Source organism: Polistes canadensis, unplaced genomic scaffold (genome assembly GCF_001313835.1).
Source record: "Polistes canadensis isolate GaletaPanama2010 unplaced genomic scaffold, ASM131383v1 scaffold_12, whole genome shotgun sequence".
Taxonomy (NCBI): Eukaryota; Metazoa; Arthropoda; class Insecta; order Hymenoptera; family Vespidae; genus Polistes; species Polistes canadensis.
This window is the reverse complement of record NW_014569559.1, coordinates 561,645-579,641: the sequence shown is the minus strand read 5'-3', so window position 1 is coordinate 579,641 and position 17,997 is coordinate 561,645. Positions and strand designations below refer to the sequence as shown.

Sequence of the window (17,997 nt, the reverse complement as noted above, 5' to 3'; positions counted from 1 at the left end):
CGTTTGATCGTAAAATCGTTCTGTGGAAAGATACTTTGATGAAACACTAATTAGATCACGCTTTTCAAAGAAATACCTTGATTCTCTTAATGTTAGTTTCAGGATTTCTCATCTTACCTATGTTTTTAAATAGATGATTCACGAGTTTGGAAAATTTGTGATCAAAATAAGCCGAAAAAAAATGACGTCTTTTCTTCTTCCTATTATTTTAATGATACCATTGTCTACGATAAATCATAGATCATTATACTTGCATGTCTTATCCTTTTCTTATATTTCAATGATAATTAAATAACGAAGCGTATCTACGGCAAATAGGAAAAGAAAATAAATAAAAAAACACGTGCATAATCATGCCCAATCATGGAATGATTAGAAATCTAGTTAGTGTGGCGCCGCTAATGCCTGCAGGGAAAATGATTAGTCATTTGTACGTATTCTCGGTCATCGAAATGTGAATGAGCGAGGATACGAGTAAGCTTGGAACAATGGACCTTCTGTTCAGAAATCTACTACGTGCTTTTACATTTATGTGTAAGAACCGATGAATAGGTATTTAACACTTACGTTTACTCGGAATTATGCACCACGATATTTCAGGTGTACGCCAAAAACAAAGTTCGATTAACTCTTTACCCTTAATTACGAAATACGACTAATATGTAAACGAAATTTCGATCAGAGACGAATGAAAAAAATAAAAGAGAGAAAGTGAAATTAGAGATTTACGTCGTTCGATAAAAGTGTGTCATTTTTTATTACATATTTTCAATAAATTAAAGGGTCAACGGTATAAATTTCAATAGCACTTTCATCTGCGAGTTTTATCTTTCGAATTCGTGTCTTTTTATCTCTTTTTATTTATTTTCTTACAAGTGTATATCCTTACCAGTTTGTGAGTCATCAAAGAAGGTGGAAGGTTTTCAAAGCAGCGGGATTTGTACCAGGAATGAAACTATTCCCCCTCTGCAACTGAATCTGCATACCAACATACACACGTTGCTATGAGAATAGCTTAATCGTATTCTTCAAGATCACACAAACGCGATTATATATAAGCATCGATCTCTCGATATTTGTTCTCAATCGTTGTTTAAAAGTCTCCGACGTAAGTACTCTCTCTCGTGATAAGAAAATAACATATAATTTTATTTAATCAACAAGAGATAAGCGGAAAAAGAGCTTTCCATAATTTGCAATCATGGTAAGTAACGCAATTCTAATTAGATGTTTTGTTTTCTTCATTTTTAAATTCCTTTCGTTTGTATCAAATATCACGTTCATATTTCCAATGGAAAATATATTGATTATTAATATTATTTCTATAGAAATTGTTCTTAATACTTTATACAACTACGATATTGGCATGGAGTACAGCAGAATCATTAAACGATTCTTCCGAATATTCTAAAATCCGTGTTAGATCGGACAACGTTAACGAAGAAACACAATTATTAAGAAGACATTGGAATGATCAAGCTAATATCAAACGACCCCATATCAATCGTAAAACTGGATTCGATGGAAAGGTTCGAAAAATCAATATCGAACCGAACGAGGATGGCCCAGGAATTAGAGCTTATGGTTTGCCGAGGAAAAATGTAGAAGATAATGGTTTAATCGAGAGAATTAATCCCGCGGAATCCGAGAGAGGCGAGGATCGATCGCGAAATGCTCGAGTTGTATGTGTTGTTTGTTTTATGAATAAATTTGTATCGGTCGTTAAACATTTCAAATACTAAATTAAAAATGATTTCTAATATATTATATATATTTTAGGTTGAAGCATACGGTATGTCTAAAAAGCAATTAGAAAACAACGGTCAAATCGAAAAGTTGCCACCCTTAGTTATTGCAAAAAGCGAAGAACCAAAGGAACATTCGTTCGGAAGAATTCCAAGATCGATTTCTGAGGAAAATAAAAACGAATCGTATGATCTCGAGGCCCAAAATTCGAAAGTCTTCAGACCACTTTTTGTCTACAGGCAACAAGTGGCAAGGAGACAAATGCTAAGGAACCAAAAGGATTTCTATCGTCCATCATCTTCGCAAAGAGATTACAAATTGTGGGACCGTCATAATATTGTTTATTGATCCGATTAGATCCTTACAAAATGTTATTTCTTTTTTATACGTACGCGTTCGATCGAAGAAATTGAACGAATTTTTTTTAATACATTCTACCAAAAATTAACTATTAGATACCGCTAAACTAGTTTTATAAGAATATGATTTTATTCTAGTATAGTTTAAATGCAAAAAGTTATATTGTGCAAATGAATAAAAGAAATTATCAACAAAAAAAAAAAAAGAAAAAGAAAGAAAACATAAGAAATATATTCGTAGCATATGCCACACACATTCGATATAGACAAATGAATTTATTCGACGTGCGATATAAAATATCCTGTTGCGGTTTGAAAAAATGTTGGTGGTTTTGATATTTCAACGGTAAGACGATAAAGCGTCTTAAAAATTAAACGTTTGTTTAGGGCGACGATGAAGACGACGATACGATTTGTTAACGTTGTAAATTTTTGTATGAATTCTATTAAGATTATTCCCGAAGAACGTTTAGATTTTCGAAATAACCAATGTGTCGTAAAATCGTTGTCATGCCGATGAAAATTAATCGTTTTTCTGATCGTAATAAAATAACGGATAAAAATTACGAGTCTTTTCCGCTTGAAAATTATACGGAAAAAGAAACTAAAAGGTACGTAGGAAATGTTCATAAATTTGTTTTTATAGATTTCTAATCGTCTTTCGATTAAAGCACGAAAAATGCCCCGGAATACTTTCAATTGATACGAAACAGAATCATACGTATAGTTTTGGATGGATTCTTAATGATTGCTATACTACCCTACGTTTTGTATCAATGGGCTTCCAGAAATGAACGATCAGTTATTATTCTCAAAGTGATTGTTGAAGTAAAATTATCATATTACTTTGTATTTAAATGTTTGTTTTATTTCTTTCTTTAAGAAATAGACGAAAGAAAAAAAACGTTCGATATTTATTTTTCAGATTATATTAGAATTAATAATGTGGTTTATATTTGCCGGTGTATCCATGCTTGTAACAGCGGCGTTTTTGATGGAAGAGCTTTATTTTAACAAAAATGACTGCAACAATTTTAAAGAATCTATCGAAATTTCGAAAAAGAAGGAACAACTTGAAAATTGTATTTCATAATTTAATTGCATACATCAAAGATGTTAATCGTGCTCAAATTAATTATTTTTCTACGAAAATTATTTCAAAGATCTACGAAAATATTCTCTTTTATGATTTAATATTTATGGTTGTGAAAATAACAGTTTAATAATGAAATTTCGACACGAATGTATCGTCTGTTTTGAAGTAGAACATTTGAGAAAGTTAGATTATTGAGAAATCGAATAAATATGTACATATGTATATGAATCAGTTTTTAATAATTTGTTGTATGCAATCAAAGTACTTGATATCGATGTTACAATTTTTATATATATGTATCGTGCTTGTATTTGTTTTACATTTCGCGTAGTTTATCAATTACAGTATTTAATTATTTATTTTGATAAAATTGTCTCATGTGAACACTACTCTCGAAAAGTAATGCGCACATTTAAAAGACTTCTATTGACCTTTCCTATGCTAATACTTTTACGAATGAAATCAAGAAAATGCATATACGAATAAAGTTTATCAAATGTGAAAGATTTTTTAGACGTTTTATTTTCTTAGAGATATAAATATATAAAAAAGATTTATTATTTCAAATGCTATCTAAAATAGTTGGGTTTTTCACAAAGATAATTCATAGGACCCTTACCTAATGACCTTGATAACCCCGCTTGAAGAACGTTTATATATACGTAGATACTGTGCTTTTTCATACTTATTATTAAGTCGTTCGCTGAATTGTTTTTAAAGAGCTGCGACAGAAAACACCGACCGGACAAAATATAATACCTGTTTGTGCATATTCAACATATATTTTTAGTAAGCTAAAATTATTAATATATTGTTTTTCTGTTTGTTCGTTCGTTCATTCGATGCTAGGTATTGAGAGAATATCGCGCGCACTTTTCGTTATCCATGAATAAAATCATTAATAATTTTCTAACAATTAATTTAATTTTTTTTATTTATAGAAAATGCAGATTTTTATCCTCATGACGCTAATTGCTCTAGGTGCAGAAGCTCATTTTTGGAATCTTTTCAATCATCCATGGCATCAATGGAGAGCCCCACCAAGCCAAGTATCTCCTGTTAATAATGATTATTATCAAAATAAATTCTCTAGATACCCCCAACAGAATTATCCGGAAATGAATTTTAATATAGACCAGTCTATTACCAATGCCGAATGGATCTGTAGGAATCCAAACACAGGTGCCACGGTATGTTCGTTAAAATATCCATTGTTTTACGTGAAATCTAAATTAGTTTACATCAATTGGATAACTTAATGAATTAAATCATTTCTTATTCGACGATGAATCGTTTCAGTTAATAATAGCACCAAAAGCAAAAGATCAAACGACGGGACCATCCGATTTTTCTTTCCCTAATTTTGTAGAAAAAAAAGATAAGCATAATTTGAATCAAGAAAATACTAATATAAAACCAAATAATATAAAGAATAACGGAGGAGAAGGTTTCATCGACATAAGGCTCGCATAATAATTTCTCATGAGAGTTTCATTGAAAATTATTCGATCGTTTTTAAATTCTAAACATTTATATGTTTTTATCTAAACGATTATCGAAATGTATATATATTATAAGAAGATTGTAGAAAAATATCTTTGCTTTTAAAATAATTTGGGGGAGGAATTTACATTACAAATATATTAAATAAAAGTTATCAATATTTTGTGTTAAACGTTTTCTAGTTTTAGAACATTTTAATAGTTAATCCTCTATAACTCAATTGTATTTCTATCTACGACCAAAATTATATAACGTAAAAATAAGAATTTTTCTTACGCTAGTACAATTACAACATACCAAATATAGAAAACTTGCGATACGTGAAACAATAATGATTTTTTTAGCGATAGAATAAAACAACGAGATACACATACAATGTGTTTTACGTGATGTTATAGAGGGTTAAATTTATCATACTTTACTCTTCTTTTCTTTTTTCCTTATAAATATTAATAGAACATTATAATTTTATAAAAATTTTAGAGAAGAAAATTAGTAACAAATCGTATAAAGAATATTATATGTTTGTTTCTTTTTTTGTACACATATTTAACAATATATACGATCATCAATTTCTATGATTGAAAAAGATTTTGTTTATGTACTAAAGAATCTTTGTTTATGTACTAAAGGATCTTTGGTTGTACCAAAAGTACCTGCATAAGTATAAAATATATAAAATAATATGTATAAAATTACTTTAAAATATCTCAATTGTAAATATTCAAATTTTATAGATGCAATCAATTATCAGATCATTTTTATGGGATCATTCTTCCAATTGCGATTCTATGCGCACGTTCCTGAAAAAATGAAAAAGAAAAAAAAATATTATTATAGAAATATTGATTTAATTAAACAATTAATTAGATTTCAATTATGGATTAAAAATTTATACGTAACGTACAGGTACAACATCAGCATTAGGAATATCATCATGTGGACCTTTACTTCTACTGGGTAATTTTGGTAGAAGAGAATTTGTAGCTAATTGGATGTTAGGATTTCTTTGTTTTATTTCCTTCTCAGTTTCCTTTGCTATTTGTAAAACAGCTTTTGCATTTATTACATGATTGTCGCTCCATAGTGGGCATCTAAAAATAAAAATGCATAAAGTTATCTACGTATATTTTTCACCATGTATATATATAAATATTATAGTGATAGATTAAGAAGTAATATTTACAGATCTGTTTCCGTGGAACCTTGGCCACGAAAATGTTTGTAACCATTGACTGGCTTATCACAAATATAACACATTTCTGCACCGCAAACGCAAACCATTTTATTGCATCCTTCTTCTTTAAAGAAAGGCCGACTACACTTGTAACATTTATGTATAAGCGCTTCGGTCATTTTTTCTTCCAAATAATGTTGTGCATTTTCAGATTTAACCTCGTCACAATTTAATGGTATATGATTTAGTTCTTTACATAATCTAAAGAAAAAAATGAATACAATTAATCTAAATTAATATGATTAAAATCTATGGTATGCTTATAACTTTAAATAATGTCATTAGAAATGTATACTTGCCTACAAGATTCTTTCATACAATCAGGATTAAAACATTTAAAAACTTTATCTTCTGGTGGTGGAATAGATGCAAAGTGACAAAATGGACAAGATATTAAACCTTCTAATCCAGCTGCCATTATTTCTGCTTCTTGTCTTTTTTGAAGTAGTATACTAAAAGTTGTCGGAGGAAGTACCTTTTGAAGAATCGATAGACTAAACTCACTTGTACAGTTTATAAAGCAATAGATATGTGTCTCACTTTCTGCTAACTTTAGTTCAGTACCTTTTACAATACAGGTATTACAAAATATATGACCATTTTCACAACTAGAACATTTAGATGGCATACATTCGTCGTTGAAACAACATTGGCATTCCAGAAGACTCTTACTTTTCTATTATAAAATTACAAACAGATATTATTTTATATAAGCTTATATTAAAAAATACATTATTATTAAAATATTAACCTTAAGTCTCAGGAATTCCTCAGTTTCATCGTTTTGTAATTTCAACAAATACTGTTTTATCTCCGATCTATGTTGTATAAATGTGAATTCTTGTAAAAGAGGAATGTCTTCTGGTGGCAAGTATATACTTTTACGTTTCAGTTTCATCTCAGATTTCATTACATCCAATGTTTTTGCTGTTAAACTCAAATGATGATTTGCGCATATATATACGCGCAATATAGTATTGGTCTATAAAAAAGAATTATATTATTCATACTGTAATAGTTAAAAAAAATTGATATTATTTTATATAATTAAGCATACCTTTAATTTATTATAATAATATTCGAGAAATTTAAGTGCAATTGGACTAAATGAATATTTTCTGTTTGGATCTTCGAAATGAGTGAACGGATTTGGAAATATCTCTAAAAATTTCTCTACTTTAAAATCTGTAGTATATTGCTTTTGTTGCTCAGTTATTTTTCTTTTCGCTAAATATTGTTCTCGTGTAGGATAATCGTGCGTTTCGAGTTTAGATTGTACAAATATTTTCAATTCCTCCGGTTTATCATATAACGATTCCACGATATCTCTTAAATAAATTGGATCCGCATCTGGAAATATTCCTGATATATTTTCATATTGTTCATTTACATCACATATCATCTCAGGTGATTCTGATTTTATAGCAATATGTGGATGCTTATCTCCTAAGACAAGTAAATGATCAATTAGTTCATTTAGTACTGTGGATTCATCCAAGTTGGTTTTTTGAATATCATTGGACTTGCATATTGATTCAATATAATCAGGATCCACAGAAGAAAATATAGTTACAAGTTTGTAATAAATTTTGATCATTTCAGGAGAAAGCTTTGATTCCTTTTCATTTACAATTATATTTAGTACTTCTGTTGTTGAAGAAGATTCGTAAGATCTTGATTCTTCAGTTTTCATCAGTTCCAGATTAGATGTATTTTCTGTTATTAACATATTTAATGATTTTTGGGGAAATGTATTCATTGTTGACACGTCGACTTCAAAAGCCTTCTTTATTCCCTTACTAGTACTTGGTAAATTTAAATCAGCGTTCGAAGACACAAATTCTGTAGGTCGTTCAGAAGTACTAATTGTATCTTTCACAACAGGAAAAAAAAAAGTAGATACAGCTTGATTTGAAGAAGTATCCGTGTTAACTTCATCCATATTTTTTAAAGAATTTAAATGCCTTTCGCTCTTGGATAACAAGCAACTTTTGGCTTCCTCTGTATTAGGAATAAAAGTTGTTTGAGATACATTATCATTTATTTTACTGATAAACTGTGTTGATGTTAAATTCTTCCCAGGTGGTGAAGATTTATCTTGCTTTGTAACTTTTATTTCATATGAGCTAACATACGTTAATTTAGCAGGAGCTAAAACAACGCTGTTAGTAGATGGTGTACATACTGATTGCAACGAAGGTACATATTTAGGAACTATTAACTTTGCTGGGTGTATTAATGGATTATTATGACTAATAGAAGTAACTGACTTACTTTCGCCATCAATTACATTATTTTTATCCTCTATCTTACAATTAATGGATTCTTCTACATTTAAGTTTTTTTTTTCTTTCAATGATTCAGTCATTTTAAAATTAGTTTGCACTTCACTAGGTATAACATTGAGTTCGTTAGATAAATATCTTTTAGACTCAATTTGATAGACATCATCTGTTAATTTTCTTTTTGATAATATTTGTGGCATTGGTCTGTTATGCGGCAACAAATCCCACAGAGTAAGCTCATTGCAATTTTTAGCGTACTGATTTTTCTTAAGTGTTTGCAATATCAATCTAAACTCTATTTCGGGCAAAAGAGCTGATATTAATTCTGCATCTTTATGAAATTTATGATAAGCGTTATTATCTATAAAATTGTCCATATTACCAATATCTTTACTACAACCTGGAATTGGACTTTTTAATACTCTTGAATAACCAATTTGATCCTCGGTTACTTCATTGACATTTCTATTACCAGCAAATTCTTCATGATTTTCATTAAAGTCTAAATTATTATTTGGATCATTATTATTTTCCTCTAATATCTCTAAAGTATCAGCAATCATACCAGGAACTTCTCCATTATATGGTGGTGGTGAATTGATCAAAGAAGGTGAACGAGTTTCAACATCAGAAACATCCCACATAGTCGTGTAATAAGAATTCACTTCTTCATCCGATTCACATGAAATTTCATTCATATCTGATAACTCTAAATAATTTTCTCTTTCTTTGTCATTATTCTCGGCAACAGCATCTTCTGCTGATAGATTATGTTTGCTATTAGATTCTCTTTTACAAAGATCTTGAAATTTAGAATCCGAAACATTCATTATAACAAATATTATATTTATTTCTTTTCCTTTATCTTTTATATTATTTAAATGAATACACGATTTTTTTAAAACTTCACACAAACATAACAAGTTTTTTATGAATAATATTTCATTCTTATAAGACGATTCGAATATTTTTTTGTCTACTAACCATTTTAATATATTTCGTTAATTTCATTCTAACGAGATAACAAGAGAGTATTTTTTACAAATTTGCTTTTTTGCCTGTTTGAATATTTACCGTTACTATTGTAAACAATAACAGCATGTTAACAATAGAAAATGGATCAAGAGAAAGATACAAAAATAGGTACATATACTTCCTGTTGTAACAAAGATTCCAACACAGTCCGAAGGATTTTCATTGGATAATATTAACTGCTATGTACAACTAATGACAAATATCATCTATTAAAAATTCAATAAAATTAACCTTAATCTTTGCTAAAGAAATTTTCTATATTCATTTCAAATCACTTTCTATTTAATTATATTCACTTGAAAGTTATGAGTATGTGTCGAAAATTAAAATTAAACTTGCTATTTGCAAAGCGATTTTTTCGATACAACCAATCAGATGAAAGGTAAAAATATTATGTGAGATAAATCGTTATTCGTTAGGCTAGGCTAACACGACGCAGTACTGTTAACGCTGTTCAGAAGTGCACATTTCTGAATTTAACTTTTCGTTATGTCGCAAGAGTTTTTTTTATCTAGTTTGTGCCTTTAACGAATGGTGAATTCTGTTATGTTTAGTCTATCATATGTGATAATAGATTATTCATAAAAATTAGTCAAGTGTCATAAGTAATTTTTGCCCTTTAAATCGAACTTTTAAAAACAAAATGTCTCGTCATCGAGACGTTCGATGTATGAACTACTCGGATGGTAAGTTATTATCTCATAATATTACGAATATAATTATTCATTTTATATTACTGTTAGAAAAAGTGAAAGAGAAAGAGAAAGTTATTGTTCATTTATATTTAACATATTAGAATAACAAGTATGAAATTAATGACAAATGTTTCTTTTCCCATTTCTTTTTCAGAGTATGATGGTTATGATGACGTTTATGGGCATTCTGTCGAAGATGATTATTGCGTATCACCCAGTGGTACGTTAGCTTTTTTTTTTTCCAACAAGACATAATTAACATAGACTCTTATATATTAATTCTAATTATAGCTGAACAGTTTTTGTTCGATCGAAGCAAACAACAAAATATTGCATCTTTCATCATGGAGCCAGACATTGTTGAGGACAGTGAAGATGATAATTCAGTATCATCACATGAAGCTAAAAAATTAAATCTTTCCGAGCTAGAAAAAGTCAAGTTATTATCTTGCATGGAAGCTATAAGAAATATTATAGGAGATTCTCTAGATGAATCTAAACTCGAAGAAGAAATCATCCGGTCAGGGTTTAATACCAAAGTTGCGTTGGATAAACTTTTAAGTACAGCACCCCAACAAAATATTGCTGGTACGTATTCTAGTCATTATTATTTTGACAAAAACATAATTATATTTACAAGTAGGTGTGCAACCAGCGAATAAAAATGTATATGTTTATAGAAGAATCTAGAGGTAGTAAGGAGTGTCCGAATTCTTGTCCAGGTACATTTTAGATACTCACCTGCTTTTTTATTTAGTTGATTAATATTTCTCTGAAAGTCATTTTCTTTTTGTTTCATGTGTTGCGTTTTTCTTTGCTGGTAAGGTAAGGTTCTACTTCTTCCTATGCCATTTCTAAATGTTTATTATCGCAAAAGTCTGTAATACCTTCTGCCACTACAAATATTACAGATCCGGTTAAAAGCCAAACTAGTAGTTCAGAAAACAATTTTTCATCTTTAGCAGAAATGATAGCTAATCATACAAATTCCAAACAATTGCTTCCGTGTAATTCCAAGCCGCAGTGTTTTGGTTCTTTGGCTGATTTAACTGAGAGTCATTTCAAAAAATCGAATATTTATCTAAACAAAACAAAACCTAGTACAGAATCATTTTCAAATTCTGGTTTCATCATACCCAAATTGAATATTAACAAAACTAAAGATAATTCTGAACATAATGTAGTCTCCTCAGTATTAGGCAGTAAAGATAATACAGATAGTAGAATAAATATTAAAAATAATATAAATGAAGCTCAATTCGTTGCGGATAAAGTACAAATTGATTCACTTAGAAAACAAATTTCTAATATTAAGTTAACATCTGACTCTAACAGCGAATTTAACGAACAAAAGGCAATAAATTTAACTAATTTAATGGAACGCAATGTTGAATGCGTTAGAACACCGTCACCCGATAATGGTTTGATTGATTTAACTATTGCATTAAAAGAAGTTCATGTAATAGATTCAAAACATATTCGTCAAATAGAATCAGTAACATATCAATGTTACGATACTCTACCGTACATAGAGATGATGAAAAATAGCTTACTTATTAATTCTATTTCTGAAGCAAATCCAGAATGTAGTTTAAATTTAAATAGTTTGGTACATACGAGATTACCGTATGCCAAGAAAACTCCTTCTTCTCTCGGAATAATTTTAGCTAGAAAAATGAAGTTAAAACGACCTTTTCTTAATGTTAAAGCAAAAGGAAATCTAAAATCTATCAAAAGATTTGACTTTTCTACTCCTTATACTTGTTAATAGGCAATTTGACTAATCATATAGAATATTAATATGCATGATATACAATAATAATGATCTAAAAACATCTTTTGGAATACTATAAACTTACCGAAGTTTATTTTTCTTTTTTATTACTTTTATTTATTTATATTTTCTAATATTATATATTGTAGCGCATTTTTATAGCTCGAGATTTAGTGATAAAAATTGTATTGTAATTTTAATTATTATTTTATTTTTATATGACTAACTTTAATCAAGTAAAGAGATTTGTAAAAATAACAAAGTTTTAAGTAAAGAGGACAATCAATTTGAACATTTTTTTAATAAGTATATTTAAATATATATATATATATTGATATGTTTATTTATTTTGTTTTTTTGAGTATGTTCGGAAAAAAATATTAATTTAGAAAGTTAATTATAATAGGTAACAAACTGCCATCAAAGTCAACATTACAAATAAATATACCTTCGATGATAAAAGTTGTACCAGCTGGAACAAGTTCTATTGTCAAAGGATTTACTGTGAGTGGATCAGAAAATACAGGTCATTTGAGTCCACATATCCAGACTCCACGTTCTCAAAGCCCATGTTCAGAACAGAATAGTCCAAGTGTAAAACGTAAAGAAATAGCGAAACAAGATAAGAACATAGTTTCTTTAGAAATAGATTCTTTAAGAAGTCAGTCTCCCATGTTTGGTCATGTTACACCTGATTTAGATTATAAGACAAAGCCTATAGAAGATAAACGTGATGCGTTACGCATTTATAAAGATAAAAGAAGCAACAATAAAGAACAATTACACTTGGTTGTCGTGGGACACGTTGATGCTGGAAAAAGTACCTTGCTAGGACGACTTTTGTGTGATTTAGGACAAGTTTCATCAAGACTGATTCACAAGTATCAACAGGAGAGTAAAAAAATTGGTAAACAATCCTTTGCTTATGCGTGGGTGTTGGATGAAACTGGAGAAGAAAGGTAAATAAATTATATAAAACAACTGCAATTACCTAGAATATAATTAATGCATATAATAATATTTGATATATTTTTCTGTAGGGAACGTGGAATTACAATGGACGTTGGACATTCTAAATTTGAAACTGACAATAAGTGCATTACCCTTTTGGATGCACCTGGTCATAAGGATTTTATTCCAAATATGATCACTGGTGCTACTCAAGCAGACGTTGCTTTGCTGGTAGTTGATGCTACCAGAGGTGAATTTGAAACTGGATTTGACAGCGGTGGACAGACTAGGGAACATGCTTTATTATTGCGTTCTTTAGGTAATTAAAATTTTAATCTGTTTAACTTATATAAAGAATTATTAATATTCTATTAAAATTTTTCTATTTTCAGGTGTGTCTCAATTAGCTGTTGTAGTTAATAAATTGGATACAGTGAATTGGTCGAAAGAAAGATTCAATGAAATCGTTGATAAAATGAGTGTTTTTCTAAAACAAGCTGGATATAGAGAAACTATCACTTTTGTACCTTGCAGTGGACTTTCAGGAGAAAATGTAGTTACCTCGCCAAAAGCTGAAGGTCTTTCCAACTGGTAATATTATCTTATTATAATAATCGTGTAACAATTATCTTATAGGTTTATGGAAAATAATGAAAAACGAATTATTAAACAAAAAAAATATTACAGGTATACTGGACCAACATTAGTAAATGTTATTGATAATTTTAAATGCCCAGAACGTCCAGTTAATAAACCATTAAGATTTTCTGTAAATGACATATATAAAAGTACTGGGTCTGGATTTTGTGTATCAGGGCATGTAGAAACGGGTATGGTGTGCATAGGGGATAAAGTTTTGGTGCTGCCACAGAATGAAGTTGCAATCGTTAAAGGTTTTCCTATTGAAATTTCTACTTTGAAAGTAACTTGTTATTCATTTAGATATGACAGAAATAATTGAAATTATGTATTTAATTATATAGGTTTACAAGCAGATGATATGTCCATAGTAAATGCCTTCGCCGGTGATCATATCTCTTTGACGTTATCCGGCATCGATCAACAAAATGTTGGAGTTGGTGATATCATTTGTAATCCACAAAATCCTGTACCAGTAACAACATGTTTTCAGGCACACATAGTCATATTTTCTATTGCCGTGCCTATTACGAAAGGCTTTCCAGTAATAATGCATCAGCAATCTTTGGTACAACCAGCTATAATAACTAAATTGATAGCACAGCTCCATAAAAGTACCGGAGATGTGATAAAAAAGAAGCCACGCTGTTTACTTAAAAACACTAGTGCGATTATTGAAATTGTAACACAAACTCCGGTTTGCATAGAATTGTATAAGGACGTTAAACAGCTTGGTAGAATAATGTTAAGAGTAGAAGGTACCACGATTGCAGCTGGGTTGATAACAAAAATTAAATGATTATTAATTAATTGAGTTCCTTGGTGCAAAATCTAAACATAGGATAAAATCGTGTATCTAATATAATAAAAACTCTATCCAGAAAGTGATATTATTTTTTTTTAATGTGTACAAAAACTATAAATCTTAATACTATAATTTTACAGAAAAATGTTTTTATTTTTATTATTATTGACTATAACTTATAATACCTTTGTATTGTATTTGTAATAATGTGTAATATTTTAAATATAGCACAGAAGAATACATTTAATTATTTATTAATAATATAATTTTCAATTTTGATACTTAAAACATATTAAATTCTCTGTAATAAAAATTCTTTGATAGATTTAAATTATCCATAATCGCGTTTCATCAATAATAAATTCACATCTGACAACTGCTGCAACCAAAGGGAATGTCCACACTATGATTGACGTTACTAGGCCTACCTAATCTTCGACTTGGAGGTTTAGGAGGACTGAGAAATAAATACAGTTTGAAATTTTCCTTAAATAATTGATTAAATTTCTTGTGTGTGCAATTAATTTAAATATGCATGGTTCTTACCCAAAGCCAGGTCTAAAATCTCTTGTGTTTCTACCGTCATTTTGATCTGTGTCCATGCCAAATAACGTCTTGAAACTGATGTAAAAATCATGCGTAATTACAAATACAATGATGCACCAGGAACAACTTAACAAATTTCTATTATTAAATACTTACAACATTATCACCATAAATATTATAGCTGAAAAGAAATCAGCGATTCTTTTAAAGCCCCATGGTACTGAGTTAAGAATTTTCCCATCTGAAAATGCGTATTGTCAATTGATACATTTTTGAATAAAAACAATGGTAAATGAAAGGTTATAATCATTACCACTCGATATATAAACCATATTTAATAGTCAACGTTGACGAATAATAATGGAAGATAAATTTTATATTGCTGTTGTTTAATTATTACAATCTTCTTCTGTAATTAACACTGCGTATTCTAATTATTACAATTTGATTAATTAACGTCGACAAGTGTCACTGACAGACGATCTCACGAGCGTGAAATTATAAAATATTTATCAGGCCCCCTTTCTACATTCTCTCATATGTACAGCCCTGAATGCATCCACGTGCCATCTAGCGTTTTATTTGTGGATTAATTCATGCACTTTCTGTGATTGATAGTTAAGTTATTTTGAAAAATATATTTAAACAAAATAAAAAATTATACTAGAAAATCATTAATGTTATTTATCATGGAAGAGAACTCAAATACACTTTTCGTCATATCGTGAGTACAAGAAAATTTGTACAACTTATTTGTATTATTGTTATATTTCATATTATTTTAATCATTTTCTACTTGAACTTTTATTCACTTTATTGATTAGAAAATCTACAAAGATTTACAAAGATATTTAATGTAAAATTCAATGTACATTAAGCACCTTTCGTTGCTTACCTCGCTCGTACGTGGAAGTAATTTAAACAAATTAAAAAATAAAACAAATTAAAAATTTGTCCTTATGAGCATCTGGTGGAAAAATTGGACAAAAGTTTCTGTTAGCTGACCCAACAGAACGTGCTAAGCACGTTTCTATTGAATAGATATTTCGAAAGGGAAAACATTCAAAGAAGAATAATTAACATAAATTTCAATTTGCTGCGATGGGGTAGAAATAAATTTTTCGCGACAGTTTTACAATAGAAACATTTATTTGTAGAATCCGTTGCAAAGACACGACGGAATATCTGATATATTTTTGTTCGTTCGTTCGTTTTTTTTTTCTTTTTTTCTTTTCTTCATTTGCATTTTTATCTTCTTTTGACTCATCCCATATTACATATACACAGGAAATAAATATAATCCGTGCACGTAGATATTTTTTCGATTTATTTTGGTCGACAAGATCCTAAACGCACTAGCGCAAAGCAATATGCACCGTACTGCAGTTGAGTATCGGCCGATTATCATCTAAAATTCAAGTTTTATTTTGTTCGCATTGTAAAATTATTCATATTTATTTTCAACCATTAGATTTATATTTATCACTAGATTGCGAAATTTTATGCAATCTCGTAACAAGTATGCTACACTTTACCTGCATGTTTTACATTTGTTTTTTTCTACAGTTATCAGTTCTCTTTGCAACATTTGATGAATAATTAAATATACTTTATGAATTATTACTATTCAATATTTTTTGTACGTACAATCATATAATTAACATTTTCATTGCCGTGCGTTTCGCGCTAGTGCGTTTAAGTCTTTAAACGTTTTTTTTTCATTTTATCTCTTTCTCTTTTTCTATTTTCTTCCTTTTACATTCGTAGTTCCGCTTATGCGATGGAAACCAGTTTTCTTACACGGATTATAATATAAGTGCACACGAGACACAGATAGGTATAGGATGGAAGTTCAAGATTACAAGGAAAGAAAGTCTTATGCCAGATTATTAGTGTGCTTTAAGAAACACGTGCGCATTTATTTCTTTTTATGCGTTTCTTTCCCTTTTTTGATTTAAATGTGGCGGCAAGTTGAAAGGTGCGACCTCATTTCAATTTTATTTCATTAGAATAATCCACGGGGCAGACTCGTTATACTAAATATGTTACAAAAAAAGATATTAAGGGTTTAAAGATAATATCATTAACTCGAGTAAAAGAAATAAGAAACAAAAATGTTTGGCAAAATTGATCTGCGTGTGGAAGGTGTTTTGAACTCTTCAAGTCTTGAACCTCTTTGTCTTTTCTTGCTTATTTTTGAAAACCCTGTTATAGATGTGTTAGCTCGAATTTGTTCATGTCAGAATTTAGCCGAACGATCTGACCTGAATGTGCACGTGCTTTTACGTTTGGTGCAATAAAGGAAGAAATTTTCTTTGAAAATGTACAGTCAGGTTTATACGTAACTCTGAAAATTTCCTCGAAAGACTTTGAGTAAGATCATTTCGAAACGACACTTTTTTTTCTTATATCAATAATATTATCTTTCCTTCGCGAGTCTTGCTTACCTTTTTATCCGATTATTATAGCTTCGTCCGACAATCGTATTTTATACGGATGTGATGATTTCATAGAGAAAAGTGTTCATCAAGTAAGAGTTCTTTTGATAGTACACGATTACTTTGATTTTACGTGAGGGTTATTGTACATTTTGAAAAATGTTAATCGCTTTATCGTTATTTATAAAGCAGAAGAAATGACGAAAGTAATAGCAACGATGCAAAATTTCTTACGACGAATTTCGACAGCCATTATTCGTAATCAAAATCAATTTGATTTATGCGAGTACGCAATGAAAACTATTCGAACGAGATGTTCAAAATGAAGGAAGATCTATTATAAAAGCTAAAGATGAATGAAAAAAAAAAACGTATATATATATAAAATAAAGTTTTTCAATATATTAGAAAATATTCTTTTGACTCGTTGCTCATCACTTCCGCAAGAACGAGTTCCGAGGTAGGTTTACGACACGATGGGATTCTCCTCGTGAGCCATTTTTTTTTCTTTTTCCATGGCTCGGATGAAGAAAGTACAGGCTTTGAAAGTGAGCAGGTCATAGAAAGGAAGCTTGCATGCTGTCTCTTTTTCTTTGGTACGCCCTCGTTGACCTAGAATCGGCCCTTTACCGGGGCAACTGTCCATTCGTTTCCTCGCAGTCATCGTTAAAATGACCGAGAGTATAACGAACGAAGATGGGAGAGATCGCCAGGAGGTTTTAGATTAGACTTCAACTCCCCTTTGCACGGTATTAGTGTCTAACGCGCATTTCCCGCTAACGTCCGGAGAATTTTGAAGATATTCTTCGGATGGGGTAACACCGGCCGTTCTCATTTCGTCCCTCACGCGTTCCACCTACCAGGGAAATAATAATGATAATGATAATA

The 17,997-nt window shown here is 29.9% G+C and overlaps 6 protein-coding genes and 1 long non-coding RNA gene across 10 annotated transcripts in view; 4 read left to right on the top strand and 3 right to left on the bottom strand.

Annotated features, from left to right (window-relative positions):
- The first annotated feature begins 1,021 nt into the window (after nucleotides 1-1,021).
- LOC106793189 lies at nucleotides 1,022-2,326 on the top strand. Its single transcript, XM_014759906.1, has 3 exons — nucleotides 1,022-1,204; nucleotides 1,329-1,682; nucleotides 1,780-2,326. The coding sequence occupies exons 1-3, from the start codon at nucleotides 1,202-1,204 to the stop codon at nucleotides 2,092-2,094; spliced, it is 672 nt and encodes a 223-aa protein (XP_014615392.1). The 5' UTR covers nucleotides 1,022-1,201; the 3' UTR covers nucleotides 2,095-2,326.
- A 1,470-nt stretch (nucleotides 2,327-3,796) lies between these two features.
- LOC106793190 lies at nucleotides 3,797-4,862 on the top strand. Its single transcript, XM_014759907.1, has 3 exons — nucleotides 3,797-3,990; nucleotides 4,143-4,391; nucleotides 4,501-4,862. Exons 2-3 carry the CDS (start codon nucleotides 4,146-4,148, stop codon nucleotides 4,672-4,674), a joined length of 420 nt encoding a protein of 139 aa, XP_014615393.1. The 5' UTR covers nucleotides 3,797-3,990; nucleotides 4,143-4,145; the 3' UTR covers nucleotides 4,675-4,862.
- A 438-nt stretch (nucleotides 4,863-5,300) lies between these two features.
- Nucleotides 5,301-9,499, bottom strand: LOC106793183. 2 transcript variants are annotated; one of them, XM_014759894.1, is made up of 7 exons: nucleotides 8,609-9,499; nucleotides 6,999-8,521; nucleotides 6,693-6,923; nucleotides 6,241-6,617; nucleotides 5,891-6,142; nucleotides 5,612-5,798; nucleotides 5,301-5,507 (listed from the first exon to the last, which is right to left on the bottom strand). In XM_014759894.1, exons 1-7 carry the CDS (start codon nucleotides 9,054-9,056, stop codon nucleotides 5,466-5,468), a joined length of 3,060 nt encoding a protein of 1,019 aa, XP_014615380.1. In that variant the 5' UTR covers nucleotides 9,057-9,499; the 3' UTR covers nucleotides 5,301-5,465. The 2 variants fall into 2 exon arrangements, with proteins under 2 accessions (XP_014615380.1, XP_014615379.1); XM_014759893.1 differs by having other exon boundaries at nucleotides 6,999-9,499.
- A 155-nt stretch (nucleotides 9,500-9,654) lies between these two features.
- LOC106793184 (HBS1-like protein) lies at nucleotides 9,655-14,267 on the top strand. 3 transcript variants are annotated; one of them, XM_014759896.1, is made up of 9 exons: nucleotides 9,655-9,947; nucleotides 10,111-10,176; nucleotides 10,248-10,544; nucleotides 10,640-10,678; nucleotides 12,137-12,689; nucleotides 12,771-13,000; nucleotides 13,074-13,272; nucleotides 13,369-13,574; nucleotides 13,665-14,267. In XM_014759896.1, exons 1-9 carry the CDS (start codon nucleotides 9,905-9,907, stop codon nucleotides 14,117-14,119), a joined length of 2,088 nt encoding a protein of 695 aa, XP_014615382.1. In that variant the 5' UTR covers nucleotides 9,655-9,904; the 3' UTR covers nucleotides 14,120-14,267. The 3 variants fall into 3 exon arrangements, with proteins under 3 accessions (XP_014615382.1, XP_014615381.1, XP_014615383.1); XM_014759895.1 differs by having other exon boundaries at nucleotides 10,637-10,678; XM_014759897.1 differs by lacking the exon at nucleotides 10,640-10,678.
- On the bottom strand, nucleotides 14,202-15,193 carry LOC106793191 (selenoprotein K-like). The gene is made up of 4 exons (XM_014759908.1): nucleotides 14,985-15,193; nucleotides 14,828-14,912; nucleotides 14,672-14,746; nucleotides 14,202-14,582 (listed from the first exon to the last, which is right to left on the bottom strand). Exons 1-4 carry the CDS (start codon nucleotides 15,001-15,003, stop codon nucleotides 14,489-14,491), a joined length of 273 nt encoding a protein of 90 aa, XP_014615394.1. The 5' UTR covers nucleotides 15,004-15,193; the 3' UTR covers nucleotides 14,202-14,488.
- Nucleotides 15,194-15,266: 73 nt separating this feature from the next.
- Nucleotides 15,267-17,997, top strand: part of LOC106793192 — a 45,629-nt gene continuing 42,898 nt past the window's right edge. The window contains exon 1 of the long non-coding RNA XR_001382385.1: nucleotides 15,267-15,395. This is a non-coding gene — a long non-coding RNA (uncharacterized LOC106793192). The remainder of the gene's footprint in view (nucleotides 15,396-17,997) is intronic.
- LOC106793185 (dipeptidase 1-like) overlaps nucleotides 15,468-17,997 on the bottom strand; it is a 64,901-nt gene continuing 62,371 nt past the window's right edge. Inside the window, exon 8 of the mRNA XM_014759898.1 lies at nucleotides 15,468-17,965. Within this exon, the coding sequence (XP_014615384.1) occupies nucleotides 17,834-17,965 (132 nt within the window). The 3' untranslated portion in view covers nucleotides 15,468-17,833. The remainder of the gene's footprint in view (nucleotides 17,966-17,997) is intronic.

Excerpts from the sequence above, each read along its gene's own strand:
- LOC106793189 (XM_014759906.1), top strand. Across the intron at positions 1,683-1,779 it reads GATCGCGAAATGCTCGAGTT|GTTGAAGCATACGGTATGTC; the intron begins GTATGTGTTGTT and ends TATATATTTTAG.
- LOC106793190 (XM_014759907.1), top strand. The coding sequence starts at position 4,146 with ATGCAGATTTTTATCCTCATGACGCTAATTGCTCTAGGTGCAGAAGCT. Across the intron at positions 4,392-4,500 it reads ATCCAAACACAGGTGCCACG|TTAATAATAGCACCAAAAGC; the intron begins GTATGTTCGTTA and ends GAATCGTTTCAG.
- LOC106793183 (XM_014759893.1), bottom strand. The coding sequence starts at position 9,056 with ATGAATGTTTCGGATTCTAAATTTCAAGATCTTTGTAAAAGAGAATCT. Across the intron at positions 6,924-6,998 it reads ATTATTATAATAAATTAAAG|ACCAATACTATATTGCGCGT; the intron begins GTATGCTTAATT and ends TCTTTTTTATAG. Across the intron at positions 5,799-5,890 it reads GGTTCCACGGAAACAGATCT|ATGCCCACTATGGAGCGACA; the intron begins GTAAATATTACT and ends TTTTATTTTTAG.
- LOC106793184 (XM_014759895.1), top strand. The coding sequence starts at position 9,905 with ATGTCTCGTCATCGAGACGTTCGATGTATGAACTACTCGGATG. Across the intron at positions 10,177-10,247 it reads TTATTGCGTATCACCCAGTG|CTGAACAGTTTTTGTTCGAT; the intron begins GTACGTTAGCTT and ends TTCTAATTATAG. Across the intron at positions 13,001-13,073 it reads TTTATTATTGCGTTCTTTAG|GTGTGTCTCAATTAGCTGTT; the intron begins GTAATTAAAATT and ends TTCTATTTTCAG.
- LOC106793191 (XM_014759908.1), bottom strand. Across the intron at positions 14,747-14,827 it reads ATATTTATGGTGATAATGTT|TTTCAAGACGTTATTTGGCA; the intron begins GTAAGTATTTAA and ends TTTTTACATCAG. Across the intron at positions 14,583-14,671 it reads GATTTTAGACCTGGCTTTGG|TCCTCCTAAACCTCCAAGTC; the intron begins GTAAGAACCATG and ends TTTATTTCTCAG.